The sequence below is a fragment of the Amblyraja radiata genome, chromosome 2 (assembly GCF_010909765.2).
Source record: "Amblyraja radiata isolate CabotCenter1 chromosome 2, sAmbRad1.1.pri, whole genome shotgun sequence".
Lineage (NCBI taxonomy): Eukaryota > Metazoa > Chordata > Chondrichthyes > Rajiformes > Rajidae > Amblyraja > Amblyraja radiata.
Window position 1 is genome coordinate 99,112,402 of NC_045957.1, and position 19,305 is coordinate 99,131,706.

General features: G+C 43.0%; 1 protein-coding gene across 1 annotated transcript in view; it reads left to right on the top strand.

The window, feature by feature from the left end:
- kcnh8 (potassium voltage-gated channel subfamily H member 8) overlaps positions 1-19,305 on the top strand; it is a 397,801-nt gene that overhangs the window by 340,453 nt on the left and 38,043 nt on the right. Inside the window, exon 10 of the mRNA XM_033039823.1 lies at positions 10,428-10,677. Within this exon, the coding sequence (XP_032895714.1) occupies positions 10,428-10,677 (250 nt within the window). The remainder of the gene's footprint in view (positions 1-10,427; positions 10,678-19,305) is intronic.

Here is a 19,305-nt window from a genome sequence, read left to right on the forward strand (position 1 = left end):
CACTATAATCGCTGCCAAGTATCGGCCTGGTGTTTGACAGTCCAATGTGTTTTTGAATTGCGTTGCACCACTATTGAAAGAGATACCATCCAGATGTAAATGGGCACTGTTGAAGTGATTATACAAGAGGGAAAACTTATTGGAAAACCGTTGGGTCCCAGCATCACACGGGAGGGCTGGACCCCAACGCAATATTCCACCTCTACACCAATTCCAATATTGGTGGCCAGTGGGGGGAGGGGCTTTCTGGAGCACTAGTATGGGTGTTGTGCGCTGAAGGGACTGGTTTCTAGAGGGCTAGTGTGGACATTGTGGGCAAAATGCATTCTTGGGCTGGCAGCTCAGTCACTCAAGCCTGTTGTGCTGGCAGCTCACTCACTCACTGCTGGTGGGCTTGCAGTTGACTCACGGATATTCCTTGAAATTCCATTTCAAGCAGGGTGCAAGGGCACCAAATTCAAGTGCAGTTTCATACCATTTCAAGCAATGTGCAAGGCCACTAAAGACAGCGAGTCGTGACCTCTCCCTCCCCATCTTACAGAGACTGAGCCACGCCCACACTTCGGGGTTTTATAGTCCCTCCCACCAGAAGGGGCGTGACCTTCATGGCGTGATTGACAGGAGAGAGAATCTCAACATTTTTTAAACACTTATAACTCTTGTATTTTTCATCAATGGGAAAAATCCTCGGCACCTGATGAGCGGAGGGGGACTGAGTAAGATGGCAAAAAATCACAGCCATATGTGGTAGCGTTTTTACTAAAATCAATATAAAGCTCAAACAGGAAGTGGTCAAGATTAGACTTAATTATATAGAAGGCAAGGCAGCTCTAACTAGGCAAGGCAGCTTGCTTTAGCACTTTCAAAGCCAAAGGCAGCGCAGCTTGCTTTAGCACTTTCAAAACCAAAGGCAACGCAGCTTGCTTTAGCACTTTTAAAACCAAAGGCAAGGCAGCCTACTTTAGCACTTTCAAAACCAAAGGCAACACAGCTTGATTTAGCACTTTCAAAACCAAAGGCAACACAGCTTGCTTTAGCACTTTCAAAACCAAAGGCAACACAGCTTGCTTTCGCACTTTCAAAACCAAAGGAAACACAGTTAGCTTTAGCACTTTCAACACCAAAGGCAACACAGTTTGCTTTAGCACTTTCAAAACCAAAGGCAACACAGTTTGCTTTAGCACTTTCAAAACCAAAGGTAACACAGTTTGCTTTAGCACTTTCAAAACCAAAGGCAACACAGTTTGCTTTAGCACTTTCAAAACCAAAACACACTTTTGCATTTTCAAACTACATTTTCAAACCACATTAAGGGCACTGACAAGTCAGAAAAAACACTCACAGTTTAGTAGACATGTGTTCAGTGTTATTCACAGCTCAGACTGAGAATTGCGACCTCTCGCTCCACCATCTTGCAGAGAACTGAGGCATCTCCACACTTCTGAGTTTTATAGTCCCTCCGAAAGGGCATGGCCTTCAGGAGAGAGAATCTCAACATTTTTACACACTAATAACTCTTTTATTTTTAATCGATGGGAAAAATCTTCTTGTCCTACGCAGTGGAGAGGGGCTCCGAGTAAGATGGCCAAAAATCACAGCCGTAAGTGACAGTGTTTTTTCTAAAATCAATATACGAAACAACAGAAAGTGGTCAAGCTCAGACTTTTAGTAATATATAGATGCTCCTGGCGTAGAATTTAACCCTAAGAATTATGTTAACAATTCAATGATACTTTATTGTCACATGTACCTAGGTAAAGTGAAATGCTTTGTTTTGCATACAACTCAATAAAATCATACAGCAGACCTCACCTAAGCAGTACACAAGCCTTACCACGTTTTGGCACCAACAAAGTTACAAAGTTAATCAGGCACAGGGGCCACTGAACACTGCAGTGGTCAATCATTATAAAATGCAAGAAGACATCACATATGGAATATCTTATGCATAAATTGCAGTTCCCATTAGATGTTGATTGATGCTCATTCTGTGCTTATAACCAAGTTGTAAAACAAAGATCACTGACACTTCCAGTTGTACGAGAGGGCAGATGCTTGTGATGCTCTATGTCTGTGGATGGTGCAGTTTTGGACCCCAGGGAAAGTGGGAAAGCTATGTTATTTGGAAACATGCATCTGACTCTCCATCTGCTGCTGCTGAGTCAAACTGAATTTTAGATTCCCAACTCCAAAGCAGAACATGTCATCTCATTAATGGATCAGTGCACAGTTCACTGGCTGATTCTGTGAATTTAGGATAGTTATCAGAATACCTGTGTAATGAAAAGGTTCTTCACTGCCATTGTTTTTCAAGAAATTCCAGCACGAATATTGGTCTGTACCTATGGTTCTGGAATTGTGAAGCTCAAGTTGTTTTGGCTCCCCAGACCCTTGACACACAGCTCCTCCACAAAACCAAGGCCCCAAATGGCAGAATGCCATTCAGCACATGGGATATGAGTTGAACCCACAATCCTAACTACCCTCAACTAGTCCTATCTCTCCTCCTCCCAGCTCTGGTAGAAAGAACACGCGGGAATTCGGACTTTGCACTCGATAGAATGGCGCCACACCTGGGGTCGCCGGCTTTATTAAATGCAAAAATAAATTTCACTGTGTAATGTTCAATTGCATGTGTTACAATAAATATCCATTGATTGAACATTGAGATTTCTAGATTTCCAACACCAAGTTCTTTCAAGCAAAGGCCAAGAAATTAGGTCATGTGTTTTTTTTGGTGTAAACATGCAACATTCAGTTTTTTTTCCTGAGGTAGATTGCAACAGAGAACATTTTCCAGTCATGATATTGCAAAGATTACCCCTGTTTGTAAACCATATTAGCACACTTGATCTTTGCTTGGCTTCTGGCATATATCAAATGAAATAATTATTCCTGTAAGATCTATTTCAACCTGTACTAACATAAATTAGTGGTCCAAATGTGGTGCAGTCTTAATAGAACATTGTGGTAAATTAAGAAATGAAATGAGCATTTTCTGAAATTACTGAAGTCAATATTAAGTCCCGGTGAATGCTAGCACACTGGGGATGTGGTCGAACTGAGACTCCAAGGTGTGCAAGTACCCAGTTCAGCTTAGTGCAGTTTATTGTCACATGTACCGAGGTACAATGAAAAGCTTTTGTGTGCTATCCAGTCAGCAGAAAGACAATATGATAACAATTGAGCCATTTATAGTGTATAGATACAGGATAAGGGAATTATCCTTATCTGATATTTATTGCAAGGTTGTGCAAGCATTGACGCGCTGTATGCATTAGCGCAACATGTGCATCGAAAACGCTTGCGTGAAGGCAGAAGGGTGAGATTAATTAAAAAGATAATTAAGAGGAAGTCTCACTGGGTTAAGCCCATGTTTCAACGGAGACCTCAATTAGGACAATATGAGCAACTGCTTAATGTGCTGTGCGAAGAGGATAAAAGTGCATTCAAAAACTTTGTCAGAGTTTCACCCGAGCTCTTTAATGAGTTAAAGAATAATTTTGGACCTCATGCATAATTTATTTTATGGCTCTAAAAGAGACATGATTCCCACTTCAAACGAAGAGGGTGTAAAAGCTGTCTGCCACTACTTTTACATTGCAGCTGCAGGGAACAGACAGACTTATAAGATAAATTAAAGGTGACTGCAAAAACAGCACTTTTACATCTGTAGCATTGTATGTTTTAAAATCATGGATAACATTAAATTGTTCTCCTGTACATAAACTAATATATTGTTATAGTTACTCACATGAGCACCGGGGATACTCAGCAGCCTTCGTCTCCAGCAGGTTGCGCTTTCTCTCCCTATTTCTATAATCCTCTCTGGATTTGTCATAGAGAATCTCATTGAATTGGTACCACTCCACCAGTTCACCCTCTTGTTCCCTGTTGAAGTTATATGGCTTTACCTTCTGCCATCTAACCTTTATGTTCTCGTCTGCTGAGAATATTGTGGAGGCAACAGCTACCGGGGAGGCAATCTCAAATCCACCTTGATCACCCTCTCCCTGCTCCAAGGAGCCCACAGGCAGTGGTATCTCTGGCATCTCCTCTTGCCTCTCCACCTGTCTCTCTTGCTGAGTTTCCTCCTCATTTACCTGCATGGCTAAAAACTTTCCGACTTTCTTTGACCCCTTTCTTTGCGATTTTCTGAGAGGCATCTCTGCAAGTCTTACTGTGAAAAAGATTCTCAAACAATGACAATTAGGTGGGACGTCCTCGATGGACACATGGTCCATTGGCGATATTGAGACCACCTCTTTTACTCACCTTATGTCCCTTCTGTCCAGCTTCCGGGTTTACCGTTCGCAGGAGTTCCCACGGTATTCGCAAGTGTCATTACGGATATCGCACGGATATCGCACTGGCATCTGCGTCCATACAATGTTGCAACGCTGCTCAAGACACTCTTGGAGAAATTCAAAAATGTTTGAATTTTCTCCCGACCTTACCAAGTCACACGACTACCTGCCGTTAGCGCCACGGAGGTCCTCGGTGGTCCACGAATGCCGTACTGCTATCGCAGAAGGTTCCCACGATGTTAAATCTTGTTAGGTCTTGCTTCAGGTCGCACAATGAGAAAGCCCTTTAAAGCCAGCAAAGTCCAATCAAGACAAGTCCAAGGGTCACCAAAGAAGTGGATAGTAGTTCAGCACTGTTTTCTGGTTGTGGCAGGATTATTCAGTTACCTGATAACAGCGGGGAAGAAACTGTCCCTGAATCGGGAGGTGTTCCTTTTTAACACCTTTTGCCTGATGGGAGAGGGGAGAAGAGGGAATTGCCAGGGTGGAACACATACTTGATTATGCTGCTGGCCTTGCTGAGGAGCGTGAGGTTAACTGAAAGCAGTGTCACAGGCAGACAGTGTGATGAAGGTAATGCATTCATTATTCAGGGCATTAAGTATATAAGTTGGGACATTATGTTGCAGTTGTACAAAATGTTGGTAAGGCTGCACATAGAGTTTTATTCAGTTTTCACAAGTTCATAAGTGATAGGAGCAGAGTTAAGGGCCTGTCCCACACGCGACTTTTCAGCAAACTGTCCGCGACCTTCAAGCTCGGGGGCACTCGCATGAAAAACCGCAAGCTGAAATGACCATCAGCGCGGAACACACACACAAACATATCGCAAAGGCGGGGGACAGGGAAAGCGGGGGAGTGCTGTCTGAAATTCATATGGTGCAAAGCCAAGGTGATACCCGCGATGAACAGGAAGGTTAAAGATGGCTAGCACAGTGTGCATTAAGTCCTTTAAAAGAGCGGGGGGGGGGGGAGGGGAGAAGGGGAGAGAAAGGGGGGGGAGAATGAGTGGAGACACTTTTAAGAAACCAGAAAACTTTTAATATTCCAGAGATACACAGCTGTGAAGTTTAGCGGGCATTTAATATTACCGGTCAGTTTTCCTTGGTTCTGAAAACTCGTGCTTACGTTTTTTTCCCCCTAATGAGCCAATTAAAATGCCCGGTCAGCAAAGGCGATTACCTACGGCTATCTCAACATGTTGAAAAATTTACCACGACCAAACTGAGGCCGCGAGTAGTAACCACTATGGGGAGCTCCTCTCGACCATGAAGGAGACTTACCAGTGACCACCTACGACCATGTGTCGACCATGCTGCGAGCGCAGACTCTCCTAAACTCGCCAATAAGGTCGTCATAGTGGGACAGGCCCTTTAGGCCTTTCGGCCCTACATGTCTACTCCGCCATTCAATCATGGGTGATCTGTCGCTCTCTCCTAACCCCATTCTCCTGCCTTCCCCCAATAACCCCTGACACCCTGGAGTTTTGGTCAGCCTGCTACAGGGAAGATGTTATTAAGCAGAAAATACCATCCATACCCCGTAACACTGCTCTCTCTCCCCATCCCCGCACACGCAACAAGGGCAGAGTCCCTCTGGTCCTCACCTTTCATCCCACCAGCCGGCAAATACAACACATAATCCTCCGCCATTTCCGCCACCTCCAACGCGACCCCACCACTCGCCACATCTTCCCATCTCCCCCCATGTCTGCCTTCCGCAAAGACCGCTCCCTCTGCAACTCCCTCGTCAATTCTTCCCTTCCCTCCCGCACCACCCCCTCCCCGGGCACTTTCCGTTGCAACCGCAAGAAATGCAACACCTGTCCCTTCACCTCCCCCCTCGACTCCATTCAAGGTCCCAAGCAGTCGTTCCAGGTGCGACAAAGGTTCACCTGCATCTCCTCCAACCTCATCTACTGCATCCGCTGCTCTAGATGTCAGCTGATTTACATCGGTGAGACCAAGCGTAGGTTGGGCGATCGTTTCGCCGAACACCTCCGCTCAGTCCGCAATAACCTACCTGACCTCCCGGTGGCTCAGCACTTCAACTCCCCCTCCCATTCCCAATCCGACCTCTCTGTCCTGGGTCTCCTCCATTGCCAGAGTGAGCAACAGCGGAAATTGGAGGAACAGCACCTCATATTCCGTCTGGGGTCCTTGCGTCCTTATGGCATTAACATTGAATTCTCCCAATTTGGCTAGCCCGTGCTGTCTCCTCCCCTTCCTTAACCCTCTAGCTGTCTCCTCCCATCCGCCCGCCCTCGGGCTCCTCCTCCTCCTCCCCTTTTCCTTCTTTCTTTCCCCACCCCCCATCAGTCTGAAGAAGGGTTTCGGCCCGAAACGTCGCCTATTTCCTTCGCTCCATAGATGCTGCTGCACCCGCTGAGTTTCCCCAGCAATTGTGTGTACCTTCGATATTCCAGCATCTGCAGTTCCCTTTTGAACACTTTGCATACACACCATATTCTTTTTCCTGGGATTAGAGAATCAAGAACTATAGTTTTACCAACTTGAGGGGCAAATTTTTATTGCAGTATGTATATGGAACACAAAAAGCTGGAATAACTCAGCGGTTCAGACAGTATCGAATGGGTGATGTTTCGATTCGAGCATTCCTTTTGGGTAGTGTATTCCAAACATCACCCATTCCTTTTCTCCAGAAATGCTGAATTACTCCATGATTCCATTTTGTGAAATGGATTGGAAATATGCCTGCAGTCTGATATTTACATCTGCAAGGTTCAATTGGTGCAGTGATCCCAGTTTATGATTTTGGTGATAGATTCCTTTTCATGACAGACATTTCACTTTAACCTTTGGATCACCATCAACATAGTGGTCTGCAGTTATATGATGCTAATGTAGCAATTTAAAAATAATTGCACTGGCTTAATAATCATGTGCAAGTGATATATATATATACATCATCTTTAACGAATAATATCCTGACTATAGTATCCTATCAATTCTCTATCACATTGTAAATATCACCTCTTATAGTGTTGGTTCAGTTTTAGTCAGTGACTCATGTTTGTCTCCATAACATTTTATATTTGTCACAATAAATATATCTAACAAAAATACTGCTGTTAGTCATCATGGCATTTAATGCAGGTAATGTGCTTGTAGCTATTTAAGAAAATAAGTGATACATTCACAAACTTCAGGAGATAATTTCCATTGGATGACAGAAACTTACAACACAGAAGGAGGGCATTGATTCCAGTTGGTTTAATATCGAGAAAAAGCAGAGATGCAGATAAATCCTAATTCCCAGTCTGTGCCTAAATCACATCAGGCTGTCATTCAGGTACTCTTTTAGATACGATGAATGTTTGTGCTTCCACCACACTTTCAGACAATGAAACAGACACCGCACACGCTTTGGCAAGGTATCTTACCACAAATCTATATTCCTATTGAAATCACCATTGCCATTGTCAGAATCGTGGAATTGGCCACCCCCTCCTCCATAATATGACAGAACTCCCAGTAAACCCTAGAAATCCTGATTCTGGCTGCAGCAACATCAATATCACTCATGAATGATGCAAACTTGGGTGAATATATGAAAAAAAACAAATATTTTTAAAAATCATAAAAATTCAAGGATTATGCAGATATACATGACAGAAAAAGATATATGTGTGTTTCCATAAATAAGGGTACCAACGATGGGTTGCCAAATTTGAAAGTTATTAAATCATAATGAAGTACCACAGCATCAACAATAGGCCTACCTATGATCCTTTTGAGCTCATTTGTGATAAAAATCGAACCAGAATTTGACCAAACTGTAATACTTTCAAAATTTGAAAAAAATATGAGCATTTTTTTAACTGATTTCTAAGCTCCCTTACAAAATGTCGGCACATAACCCACCAGGAGGCCCATACTTCACTCCAGGTTCATTATAAATCGCGTTGTTTGCATTTTTTTAAATCGTGATGAGTGCAAAACACTTGACAATGTTAGACAATGGGAGGAACTACAGAATGAGACATCGATAAAATAGGTGAGCAAACTAGAATTTTATTTCATAATTTTGTTCTATTCATTATGATGTATTCCAATGGAAAGATTAAAAACAAAATATAGACAATAAAAAAGAAACAATAAATATAGAAACGGTTACTCTGCTTTTAATTCATACATTTCACATGTGACCAAATGGACACTGCTACTAATGCTGTGCTGCAAAAACTTGGGGCATCAGAAAACCATCTAATCGGGTGATAAATCATAAAAATAAGATTATTACACAAAAACAGGAAAATATCTTGGAAATTTGAACTGAGTGCTGTATTTACAGAAACACCCATATAAACTTTGTCATTGCGGCTCATGAATATATTAATCTCTTCCATACATTATAGATTTTAATCATATTTCAGTCACTTTTATTAACTGCAGAAGTTTTGATAGATATAAATCCAGTATAGTTGCACCACAAGAATGGATTGTTTAACAAGGGCGGCACGGTGGCACAGCGGTAGAGTTGCTGCCTTACAGCGTTTGCAACGTCAGAGACCCAGGTTCGATCCCGACTACAGGTGCTGTCTGTACGGAGTTTGTACTTTCTCCCCTTGGGTTTTTCTCTAAGATCTTTGGTTTCCTCCAAAGACGTTCAGGTGTGTAGGTTCATTGGTTTGGTGTATGTGTAAATAGTCCCCAGTGTGTTAATATGCGGGGATCACTGGTTGGTGCGGGCTCAGTGGGCCGAAGGGCCTGTTTCTGTGCTGTATCTATAAACTGAAATATATATGTCTTGGTGGTATATTTAGTGATATCCCACTGTTCACTATACCACAAATGTTGTTATCATCTCTTCCAAATCATGAATATACAGTAAAACATAATACAATAAAGGACCGTCCACTGACCCATACAGCACACCACTGGTTTTAGCAACCATTCACTACCACCTTCTCCCATCAAGCCAAATTTGTATCTGATTTTCTATCTCACTCTGCATCTCTAAGCTACTGAAGCGCTGTTTTTTTTCTTCTATATTTTCTGTCTTTTGCTTTCTTTTCTCTTTTCTATACTTAAGAATGAGTTACTATACTTAAGAATGTTTTCTATACTTAAGAATGAATTACTTAAGAATGTTTTCTATACTTAAGAATGAATTACTGATAGAAGTAATAATGCCAATATATTTTTTAGTGGCAAAATATAGAACTAATATTAGCCAGCAGTACATTCCTCAAAATTAAACCCAGAGAATTCACCCAGAGAGTTGTGAATCTGTGGAATTCTCTGCCACAGAAGGCAATGGAGGCCAATTAACTGGACATTTTCAAGAGAGAGTTAGATTTAGCTCTTAGAGCTAACGGAATCAGATATTTTCTATGTTTCCATGTTAAACCCGTGCAATAAAACTGAAAAATCAAAGAGAATTCTAAGAGGGAAAAAAGGATAAGTAGCAATGACAGGTAATTAATTTTTTCTCATGTTGAGCGGGAAAGTTTTACAGTTTAAATGCTTGACGCAAAGAATGTAATGGAATATGTTATATATAGATGTTACAACTCAACAAATATTATTTGTACTGAGCTCATGGTGTGCAACAACCTATTTGCTTTTCATCCACTGAGGTTGTCTGTTTAGTTAACGTATGCATGTCTATAAATATAATGGACCTGAAGATAACCTTTATTAACATGGAAAGGTTTGCCGTGTATGTTCTATGAATGCCTGTTTATGTTAAAGAATTAATCAATGAAGAATTTCAAAATGCTATGCTGTTATAATTGACGTCATACTCCTAGTTGTTTTATAGAAAGAAAACAGGTTCTCTGTGGGGAGATTCTGAAAAGCATTCCAATTCATTTGCCATTCAATTAATTATGCTTTACAGACTTTAATTATCATTTTAACGTTAAAGTATTTTGAAAACAATTCCAGTTTCTTCATGCAACGAGCTATTAAATGAAATCTGAAAATGCCAATGTTGCTGAATATCATAACATTGCATATTTTGCTGTTTGAAATATTTGAAATAGTAGGTGATTTTTTTTTTTTATGAGGCATATTCAGAACCTCTTCCCAGACCTTTACCAGCTAGCTCCATCATTAATTATTCCAACATGTCTTAATCTTGTCATTTTCATAGCTTTTGAAGGACTTTCCAGATGAGCTGAGGTCAGACATCACTATGCATTTGAACAAGGAAATTCTGCAGCTCTCTCTGTTTGCCTCCGCCAGCCGTGGCTGCCTTAGATCTCTCTCCCTGCATATCAAAACCTCCTTCTGTGCTCCGGGCGAGTACCTCCTTCGGCAGGGAGATGCACTCCAGGCAATCTATTTAGTCTGTTCAGGCTCCATGGAAGTGCTGAAAGGTGCCATGGTGCTGGCAATACTTGGTAGGTTCTATAATTCTTTGATTGCTAATATAAGTACATCTACAAAGCTTAGCATTATATTTGACTGGCAATGGTAACTATTTAAATGAACACTCCTCAAACCCCATGGTTGGTTACATTTCTCAAAATCAATAAAAGGTTGTTTGTTTGAATGTGTTGTTCCAAGTCTGGCTGCTTATGTATCGCTCAATCCCCACACCCCAACATCTCTTGGTCCTCTTTTAAGCAATCTGGCTCTTAAGCTTTGCAATGTTTTCATCGTGCCTTTTTGTCTGAGGTTTCCTTCATTTTTCTCAAAATCCCCGTGACCTACTGCCATGTTCTTATACACCAGGACATTCTTTAGTGTGCCTCAAGACATTGTGCAATTATCAAACATTCTGAATAAATAAGAAATGTTGTTCGTCATAAAAAGATTCTAAAATACAATGCCAAATATTGTAGAAGTCCTAGTAAAAACATTGAGGCAAAAGCTTTCCTGCTCACTCACTTTAGTGAAGTTGGTTATGCATTGTGATAGTTCCTTTGTTGATCGCCCAGGTAAACCTTCTGTATTTTTTAAGAAATAGCAGTGTTTGTATTGTATGTTTAGTTTGCTTAGCTCAGACAGAAGGCCCGACGCAGTGTCATGAGAACCAAAAGCAATTTATTCTGCACAAGATGACTGTTAACATGTAATATAGATTTTGTGGTGGTAATTCTCCTTTGCCTAAGCGTCTTGAGTGAGATTCTTGCTGGGACATGCATTCAGTCAGTGTTGAAGCAACAAGCCTGGTGTTCCCAGGTGGTCTCCTACCTAAAGGACAATCAAGCCTGAATCTATTTAACTGGGTACTCATGTAGGGGCACAATGAGAAAGGCTATGCATTGCCACCCTGCAAATCAGTACAAATTTTCAGCGTTTTACACCTGTGTATTTTAATGGAAGCCCCCCAGTTGCTCCTAGTGTGGTTTACGAGGTACCTGTACGTGTATTTGGCTTGCTCTACCCAAGCCAAATAACTTGAGCTGATGTGATGTGATCTGAATGTGGTTCAACGATACCTTTCCAATTTTACACTTAATATCATGGCTTCTAACTGGGTTATTAATGGCATGGCAAATCATAATTACTGCTTACCAATGAAGCCTTAAAAACTAATTTTATGAATGTCTATTGCAGTTTCATCTGAGTATTTTAGAATATGATTTTTTTTTAATTTATTATGTTATGTAAGCTTTTACAATAATAACATCTGTATGTTCCAGTCTCTATTTGGGACTCGGCATAATATATTAAAAAAGTTAATTAAAGATTGCTTCCTAGCACACTGTCTGTGAGAGTTATATAATTTGATTTGCTGCTCAGCCAACTTAATGACTTCACAGCTGTGGATGCCAGAGAACCCATTTGAGCTGAAGCCTGATAGCAGCAAATTTGGAAAGAGCTCTTTGCAGGGTCCTTCAGTATTCATTTTCCATTGTCTTTTTGGAAAATAAAAAAATGATATTCTACAGGAATCATTGCAAAGGTAGTTTAGTTTTGTGGTATATTTAATGTACTTGCCGGGAAGTGCACTCTGTGCGCAACTGATTCAGAAAAGAAAATTACATTTCAGAGAAGCTGCAGTGGGTGAATGAAAGGAAATGTTACACAATTATCTTTCATTTGCCTGCAATCTTTACTGAGGATCTGACAAAAGAGACTTGCTATTTCTGTACTTGTGTTCCATCTCCAAATCCCATTACGAACTAGCAACTAAATTAATGAGAGGTGCTAAACACTCGACAAAGCTGCTTTATTTTAATTTGTCTTTCTCGTAATCAGTTCTTTTCTAATCCACATCCCTTGCAATTGAACCGCCTCCTTGCAAACTCCCCATTATTATATTTCTAAAAATTAAGATAGAAGAGATAAGATTTCAGTGTGGAAATGTAATGAAATGCTACTTCGGATAACATACATATGTGTTTTAAATGAAATTTTAGATCGAGGCAGAATGGCTTTAAAGGTTTACGAGAGAAGATGACAAGATGAATTATGTGTTGTACCATTTCCTCTGACCTTAACTCAGTATGCCCTCCTTCCCCACTGTTATCAGATTACTGAACGGTGTTCTCGTAAACTAGGATGTAGTTTCCGATCTTCCAACCTACCTCATTGGTGACCTTGCACTTTTTACCTTTAACTATAACACTATTATACTGTTATACTGCAAAACTATCTTCCGAACTCTAGTATTTTTCTCTTTGCCCTATCTATTGTTCTTGTGTATGGGTTGATTGTACTCATTTAGAGTATGATTTGAGCACACAAACAACGCTTTTCACTGTATCTCAATACATGTGATAATAATTGAACAATACCAGTACAAATATAACCATATAACCATATAACAATTACAGCACGGAAACAGGCCATCTTGGCCCTACAAGTCCATGCCGAACACTTATTTTCCCCTAGTCCCATCTACCTGCACTCAGACCATAACCTTCCATTCCCATCCCATCCATATACCTATCCAATTTAATGTCAATACTGAATCTGGGAGGAGAGTTTTGTGGATTTTCTGAAGGTAATACATATGCCTATTAAGTAACTCCTAACCTAAATATTTTGCCTTTTGTATTCCAAAGATTTTCATAAATCAAAATAATGATGACAATGCATATGCATAGACGACGGAGAAATAAATGCTGAATGATAATTAATGAGTATATGATTTTAAAGTATCTAAGCTTGCCAAATGACACAAAAATGGCGAGAGGGCATGTTCCCATGAGGATATGTGGACTCTGTAAGGGGATATAGAGCACAGAAATTGGCAAAAAGAGTTTAATGAGGAAAGCATGAAGCGTGAGCACTTGGGTGCAAGGAATTGAAAGGCAGACTATTATTTAAATGAAGAAAGATTAATTAAATAGAGAATAATTGCATATGAGTGAAGTACGGACTTCACGTAGCTCTGTCTGAAGTACAGAAGATCTCCAAGCTCTTGTGCAGAAATATCAAAGAAAATTGAGGCAAGTGCAGCAAGAGGTTTGGAAGGCAAATGATTATTGGCCTTCATGGCAAGATGGTGGATCTTAGAAATAGGAAAGTATTGATGCTATTGTACTGACGAGGCTGTGCCTGAAATACTGTGCAAAATTTGTTTCCTTTATTTATGAAAGGATATACTGGCATTGGTGACATAGTGGCATAGCTGGTACAGCTGCTGCTTCACAGCACCAGTGACCCAGGTTCAATCTTGATCTCAGGTGCTGTCTGTGTGGAATTTGCAAGTTCTCCCTGAGACCATTTGGGTTTCCTCTGGATGCTCCGGTTTCCTGACACATCCCAAAGACGTGTGGATTTATAGGTTAATTGGCCTCTGTAAATAGTTATATTTGACTTCATTTCAGCATCCACACACCCTGTGTGTGTGGCGTGGATGTAAAGATGGAGTAACATCAAACTAGTTGAAGGGGTGATTGATGGTCAGAGTGGACCTGGTGGGCTGAAGGGCCTGTTTCCAAACTGTATTGTTCAATCAAAAAGGAGATTGATGAAGCTAATTCCTTGGGTCAGAATGTTAACCTTTCATAAATGGTTGAAGCAATTAAATATATATTGTTGGATGATCAGCCATGATCATATTGAATGGCGGTGCAGGCTCGAAGGGCCGAATGGCCTACTCCTGCACCTAATTTCTATGTTTCTATGTTTCTATGTTTCTATATCCTTTTGAAGAATCGTGGTGATGTCTTCGAAACTTGGAAGTTCCTAAGATGGTAGGACAAGGCAGATGTTGAGATGTTTCTACAAGTATGGCATTCTTAAATGAGGTGACACGATTACAAGATTAGGGGACAATCGTTTAAGATTGACGTGTGCGGGATTGACGTCGCGGGGGTCTGAATTCTCTACCCCAAAGGATGGTGAAGATTGGACCATTTGGAGTATTTAAAGAGGACATAGCTAAGTTTTTAAAAGATCCGGGAAGTGAGGGCTATGGGAACTGGCACAGAGGGGAAGCTCAAGCCTGGAACAGATGAGGCTTGTGAAGGAAGGAACTGCAGATGCTGGTTTATACGGAAGATAGACACAGAATGCTGGAGTAACTCAGCGCGTCAGGCAACATCTTTAGAGAAAAAGGATGGATGATGTATTGGGTCAGAACTCTTTTTCAGACTGAAAGTAGAGGGGAGGGAGCCTCTGATGAGCCTTGGTCTGTTTGAATGCCAGGGCAGGTTAGTGGGGCAGGGAATCCACCCCTGCTCCCATTTTCTTCTTTATTTATGCTCCCATTTCTGTCCTCAATGGCCAAACCCTGGTTCGGAGACTTTAACTATGGGTCTGGAAACCCCAGCCAAGAGAACCATCTTCTCTGCATCTTCTCTTTTGCGTTGCAGGAGAATTTTGTATGTTTTACTGAAATCCTCTGAATATACACATAATTTAGACTCTCGCCATTTAGGAAATACTCTGACAGTTTCTCCCATCTCGTTTCCATCTGCCGTGTCCTTACTAATTCAAACAGCCTCTTGAAAATGTTAATAGCATAAAATATGCGAAGAAGAATTTCTGTAATACAAGGATAGGAACTACATCATAATAGCTAAAATAATGGCATACCAGAGTCGGTGTGAAAAAACAAAAGTTTTCAAAATAATTTGAGAATCATTCAAGAGTATTTGCTGAAAAAGAGTATGAGTCTCTCAGCACCTCCCTTGAGGACATATCGCCCGCACATAATCTATACATGCTAATTCAGTTCACTTATCATCTCCAAATTTGATCTATCCACTATTAAGTATGGAAAACCCCTGAAATCTCTGTTTAAAATTCTGAATCACACCTACCTCATTAACTAAGCCATGGGCCATCTGCCTTCAACTCTCCTCATGTGACAGCATAATTTTTTGTTTGATACTGCTACAGCAAAGTCTCCTGGGGTACAAAAATGTATACAACATTTTCTACATTGAAGTTGTTATGTCAATGGAAGTTATTGCCGTTGTTGCTGCTCATGCTCACACTATATACCCATATTTGTGGATTTCATTTGGAACAACTTCAGCAATCTGCAAAGTGTTAGACCTGATCAACAAATAGAATAGAATAGAATAGAATAGAATACCTTTATTTGTCATTCAGACCTTTCGGTCTGAACGAAATGCTGTTGCCTGCAGCCATACATGTAATAATAACAAAACACAATAAACACAAATTAACATCCACCACAGTGAGTTCACCAAACACCTCCTCACTGTGATGGAGGCAAAAGTCTTAGAGTTACTGTCTCTTCCCTCCTCTTCTCCCTCTGCGCCGAGGCGATACCCCACCGGGCGATGGTAAGTCAGTCCGCGGTTCAAGCTCCGCGGCCCGGGGGTGGTCAAAGCTGCCGCCCTCCAGTCCAGGACGCAGCTGTTGCAACGGGTGCTCCGGAAAACAGGCACCAGCCTGTGACCTGCGAGCTCCTGACATTGTCCTCCACTGGCCCGCGGCCGAGCCCCGGATCCAGGTCGCCGCCGCCTCAGCCGCCGTAGTACCGTCTCCGCTCCGCACCGGGCCGCCCACAAGGCAGCGTCTCAGCCCCGCACCGGGCTGCCCCCACGGAAGCACCTTCCAGCCGGGAGCCGGTCCGCCCTCACGGCAGCGTCTCAGCCCCGCACCAGGCTGCTCACACGGGAGCGCCTTCCAGCCAGTAGCCGTGCCGGCCGCACAGGAGTGTCTCAGCTCCGCGCCGTCCGCCCTCACCGGAGCGCCGAGTCGTGCCGCTACCCGGACGTCGCCACAGCTCGAAGACGGCCAGCCTCGCGTTGGTGAGTCCTGGCTGGCTCTACCTCCGGACCCTCGAGGTCGGTCGCAGGTTGGAGGCCGCCAGCTCCGCCATTAGGCCTCAGCGCAGACGGGGGAAGAGAAGGGGAATACGACAAAAAGTCGCATTCCCCCGAAGGGAGAGACAGAAAGCTCTGTTTCACCCTCCCCCCACACACATAACACCACCTAATAACCAAAAAATGTACTAAACTAGACAAAAAAAAACAACATAAAAAGTAAAAACAGACAGACTGCAGGCGAGCCGCAGCTGTATCACAGCGCCGCCACTTCCGGATGGTGTTAATATTTTGATGTTTGCTAGTGCTGAGTTCCAGAATTTATGCTGACAGATTTTTGTTTAATTAATTCATGCAGGTATTCAGAGAACCTGCAATGCAGCATGTAAAAAGCTGTGTTTACAATTTCCCACAAAATTAGTAGGATAATTTTAGCCCATTAATATGTGTGCCAAGCTTTATTCAGGATTATGGTTGCGAGATATTTTTAATTGCATCTATTACCTTTTTCAGAACTAAATATTCTACATTCTTCTCAATAGTATTGAAATTAGCTATTCCATCAAATTGTTTGGCAACATTTGTATTCAGATATTAGTCCTCAAAAAGCCACAGTAAATTATATTAAACTTATGACCCAAGTTGTATTGTAGGATTCATGTCATTCTTTCAAAATGTTAACATGACAATACTATCATCAAGTTTAAAAAATAATAATATTCAGAAGGCATCTAAAATGCTTCACAAATTATTTCCATAAATAGCAGAGTCAGGGGATATGGGGAGAAGACAGGAACGGGGTACTGATTGGGGATGAACAGCCATGATCACAGTGAATGGCGGTGCTGGCTCGAAGGGCCGAATGGCCTCCTCCTGCACCTATTGTCTATTGTCTATTGTCTATTAGAAACATAGTGATTGATAAAAATACATCTATTGATGCTCCTGAATACATCATCAGCGATGTAACCTGGGGTCATTGGGTGTTTCGGGTCTTTCAACATCAGACACCCTCATCCAGGCGACCCAGCCGTGGTTGATCAGAACACGACTTGTATTCAGATGGCATTCGTTCCTCCCCATGGACCTCCTCTCCTGATCCAGAGCCATCTCGAGGCTTTCTCCACTGCCATCTGCAGTCAACCTCGATGGGCATACACCTTGCCTTCGAGCCCTGCTTACGGCAGTCTATGACCAGCTCTTCGTACTTGGTCTTCTTCCTCTTGTGGGCCTCCTCCAGACAGTCCTCCCACGGCACTGTCAGTTCCAACAAGACGATGTTTTTGGTCGCCTCTGAGACTAGGAGGATGTCTGGCCTCAGGGTGGTCGTGGCAATATGTTGTGGGAACTTCAGCTGTTTCACCAGGTCTACGGAAAGCTGCCAGCCCTGCGCAGTCACCAGGATTCCTGATGGATTCCTGGCGGCCGTGGTTCTTGGCAGCTGCACTCCGGCCTTCACGAAGGTGATCATTTGGATGGTGGGGCGTTCTCGTCTGCAGCTGCTGGTTTCTGCAATGGGTTTAAGAACCTGGTCGTGACGCCAGGTGTACTGGCCCTGCCCAAGAGCCTTGGGGCAGCAGCTCAGGATGTGTTCCAATGTCCCCTTGCCTGAGCATTGCAGGCAATCCGGAGATTCCGCTTTGCCGCAGATGGAGAGGTTCGATGGACTGGGCAGGACATCGTACACTGCCTGGACCAGGAACTTGATACGCTGTGGTTCAACCTGCCAGAGTTCAGTCCATCTGACTTTTTGGTCCATGGCCTGCTCCCACCTTGTACAGGCCCCCTGCTACCTCAAGCCAGCTGCTCTGGTAGACTTCTCCTCCTCCGCCACTGCCCTCACTTCCTGCTGGACCAGCCTGCGCCTCTCCTTCCCCTTGGCCTTGTCAAACTGGGGAGTTGGGAAGATTCCCAGACCAGCTGTTCCCCGAGTCACTGCTCCCACCAGGACTCTGTGGCATATCCAAGACTCTACTTGCAGCACGGCTTCGCCGGCTCGCCACTTCCTCCCAGTTTTCACCTCCACCCCTGCTTGAACAACCTTGGGGTCGCTGGAGTCCCTGTACAGCATCACCTCTCTGGCCCGAGTCATCTTAAACTCCTTCAAGAGAGAGCTAGAGAGGGCTCTTAAAGATAGCGGAGTCAGGGGATATGGGGAGAAGCCAGGAACGGGGTACTGATTGGGGATGATCAGCCATGATCACATTGAATGGCGGTGCTGGCTCGAAGGGCCGAATGGCCTACTCCTGCGCCTATTGTCTATTGTCTATTGTCCTCCTCCGGGGACTTCAGGGGCAGCTGCAGCTTGGTGTTATTTCCGTAAAGGGCGATATTGCTAAGACTCCTGGGCAAGACCCAGTTACCTCCTGAGGAAGCTGCTGACTTTCCTCTCCAATCTCTCTACGATGGAGATTGGGACTTAGTCGACAAGCAGTGGCCAGAGTATCCTTGGCAGGATACCACACTGGTAAATCCACTCCTTGTACTTGCCAGGAAGCCTTGACCGGTCCACTGCTCTCAACCAGCTCTCCAGCTCCTGACAGGTTGCTTGGACAGATGCTGTATCCTTCAGGCTGCTGTTAAACACCTTGCCAAGACTCTTCACTGGCCTTTCGGAGACAGTTGGGATTGGTGTCCCTTCGATGCTGAAGCGGAACCTGTCCATGGCTTTGCCCTTCTTCAGCACCAGTGACCTTGATTTTCCTGGCTTAAACCTCATCCTTGCCCATCCAATCAGTTTCTCCAACCCCTGCAGGATCCACCTGCCTCCTGGCACTGACTCAGTGGTGACAGTCAGGTCTTCCATGAAGTCCGTGGTTGGCGCAC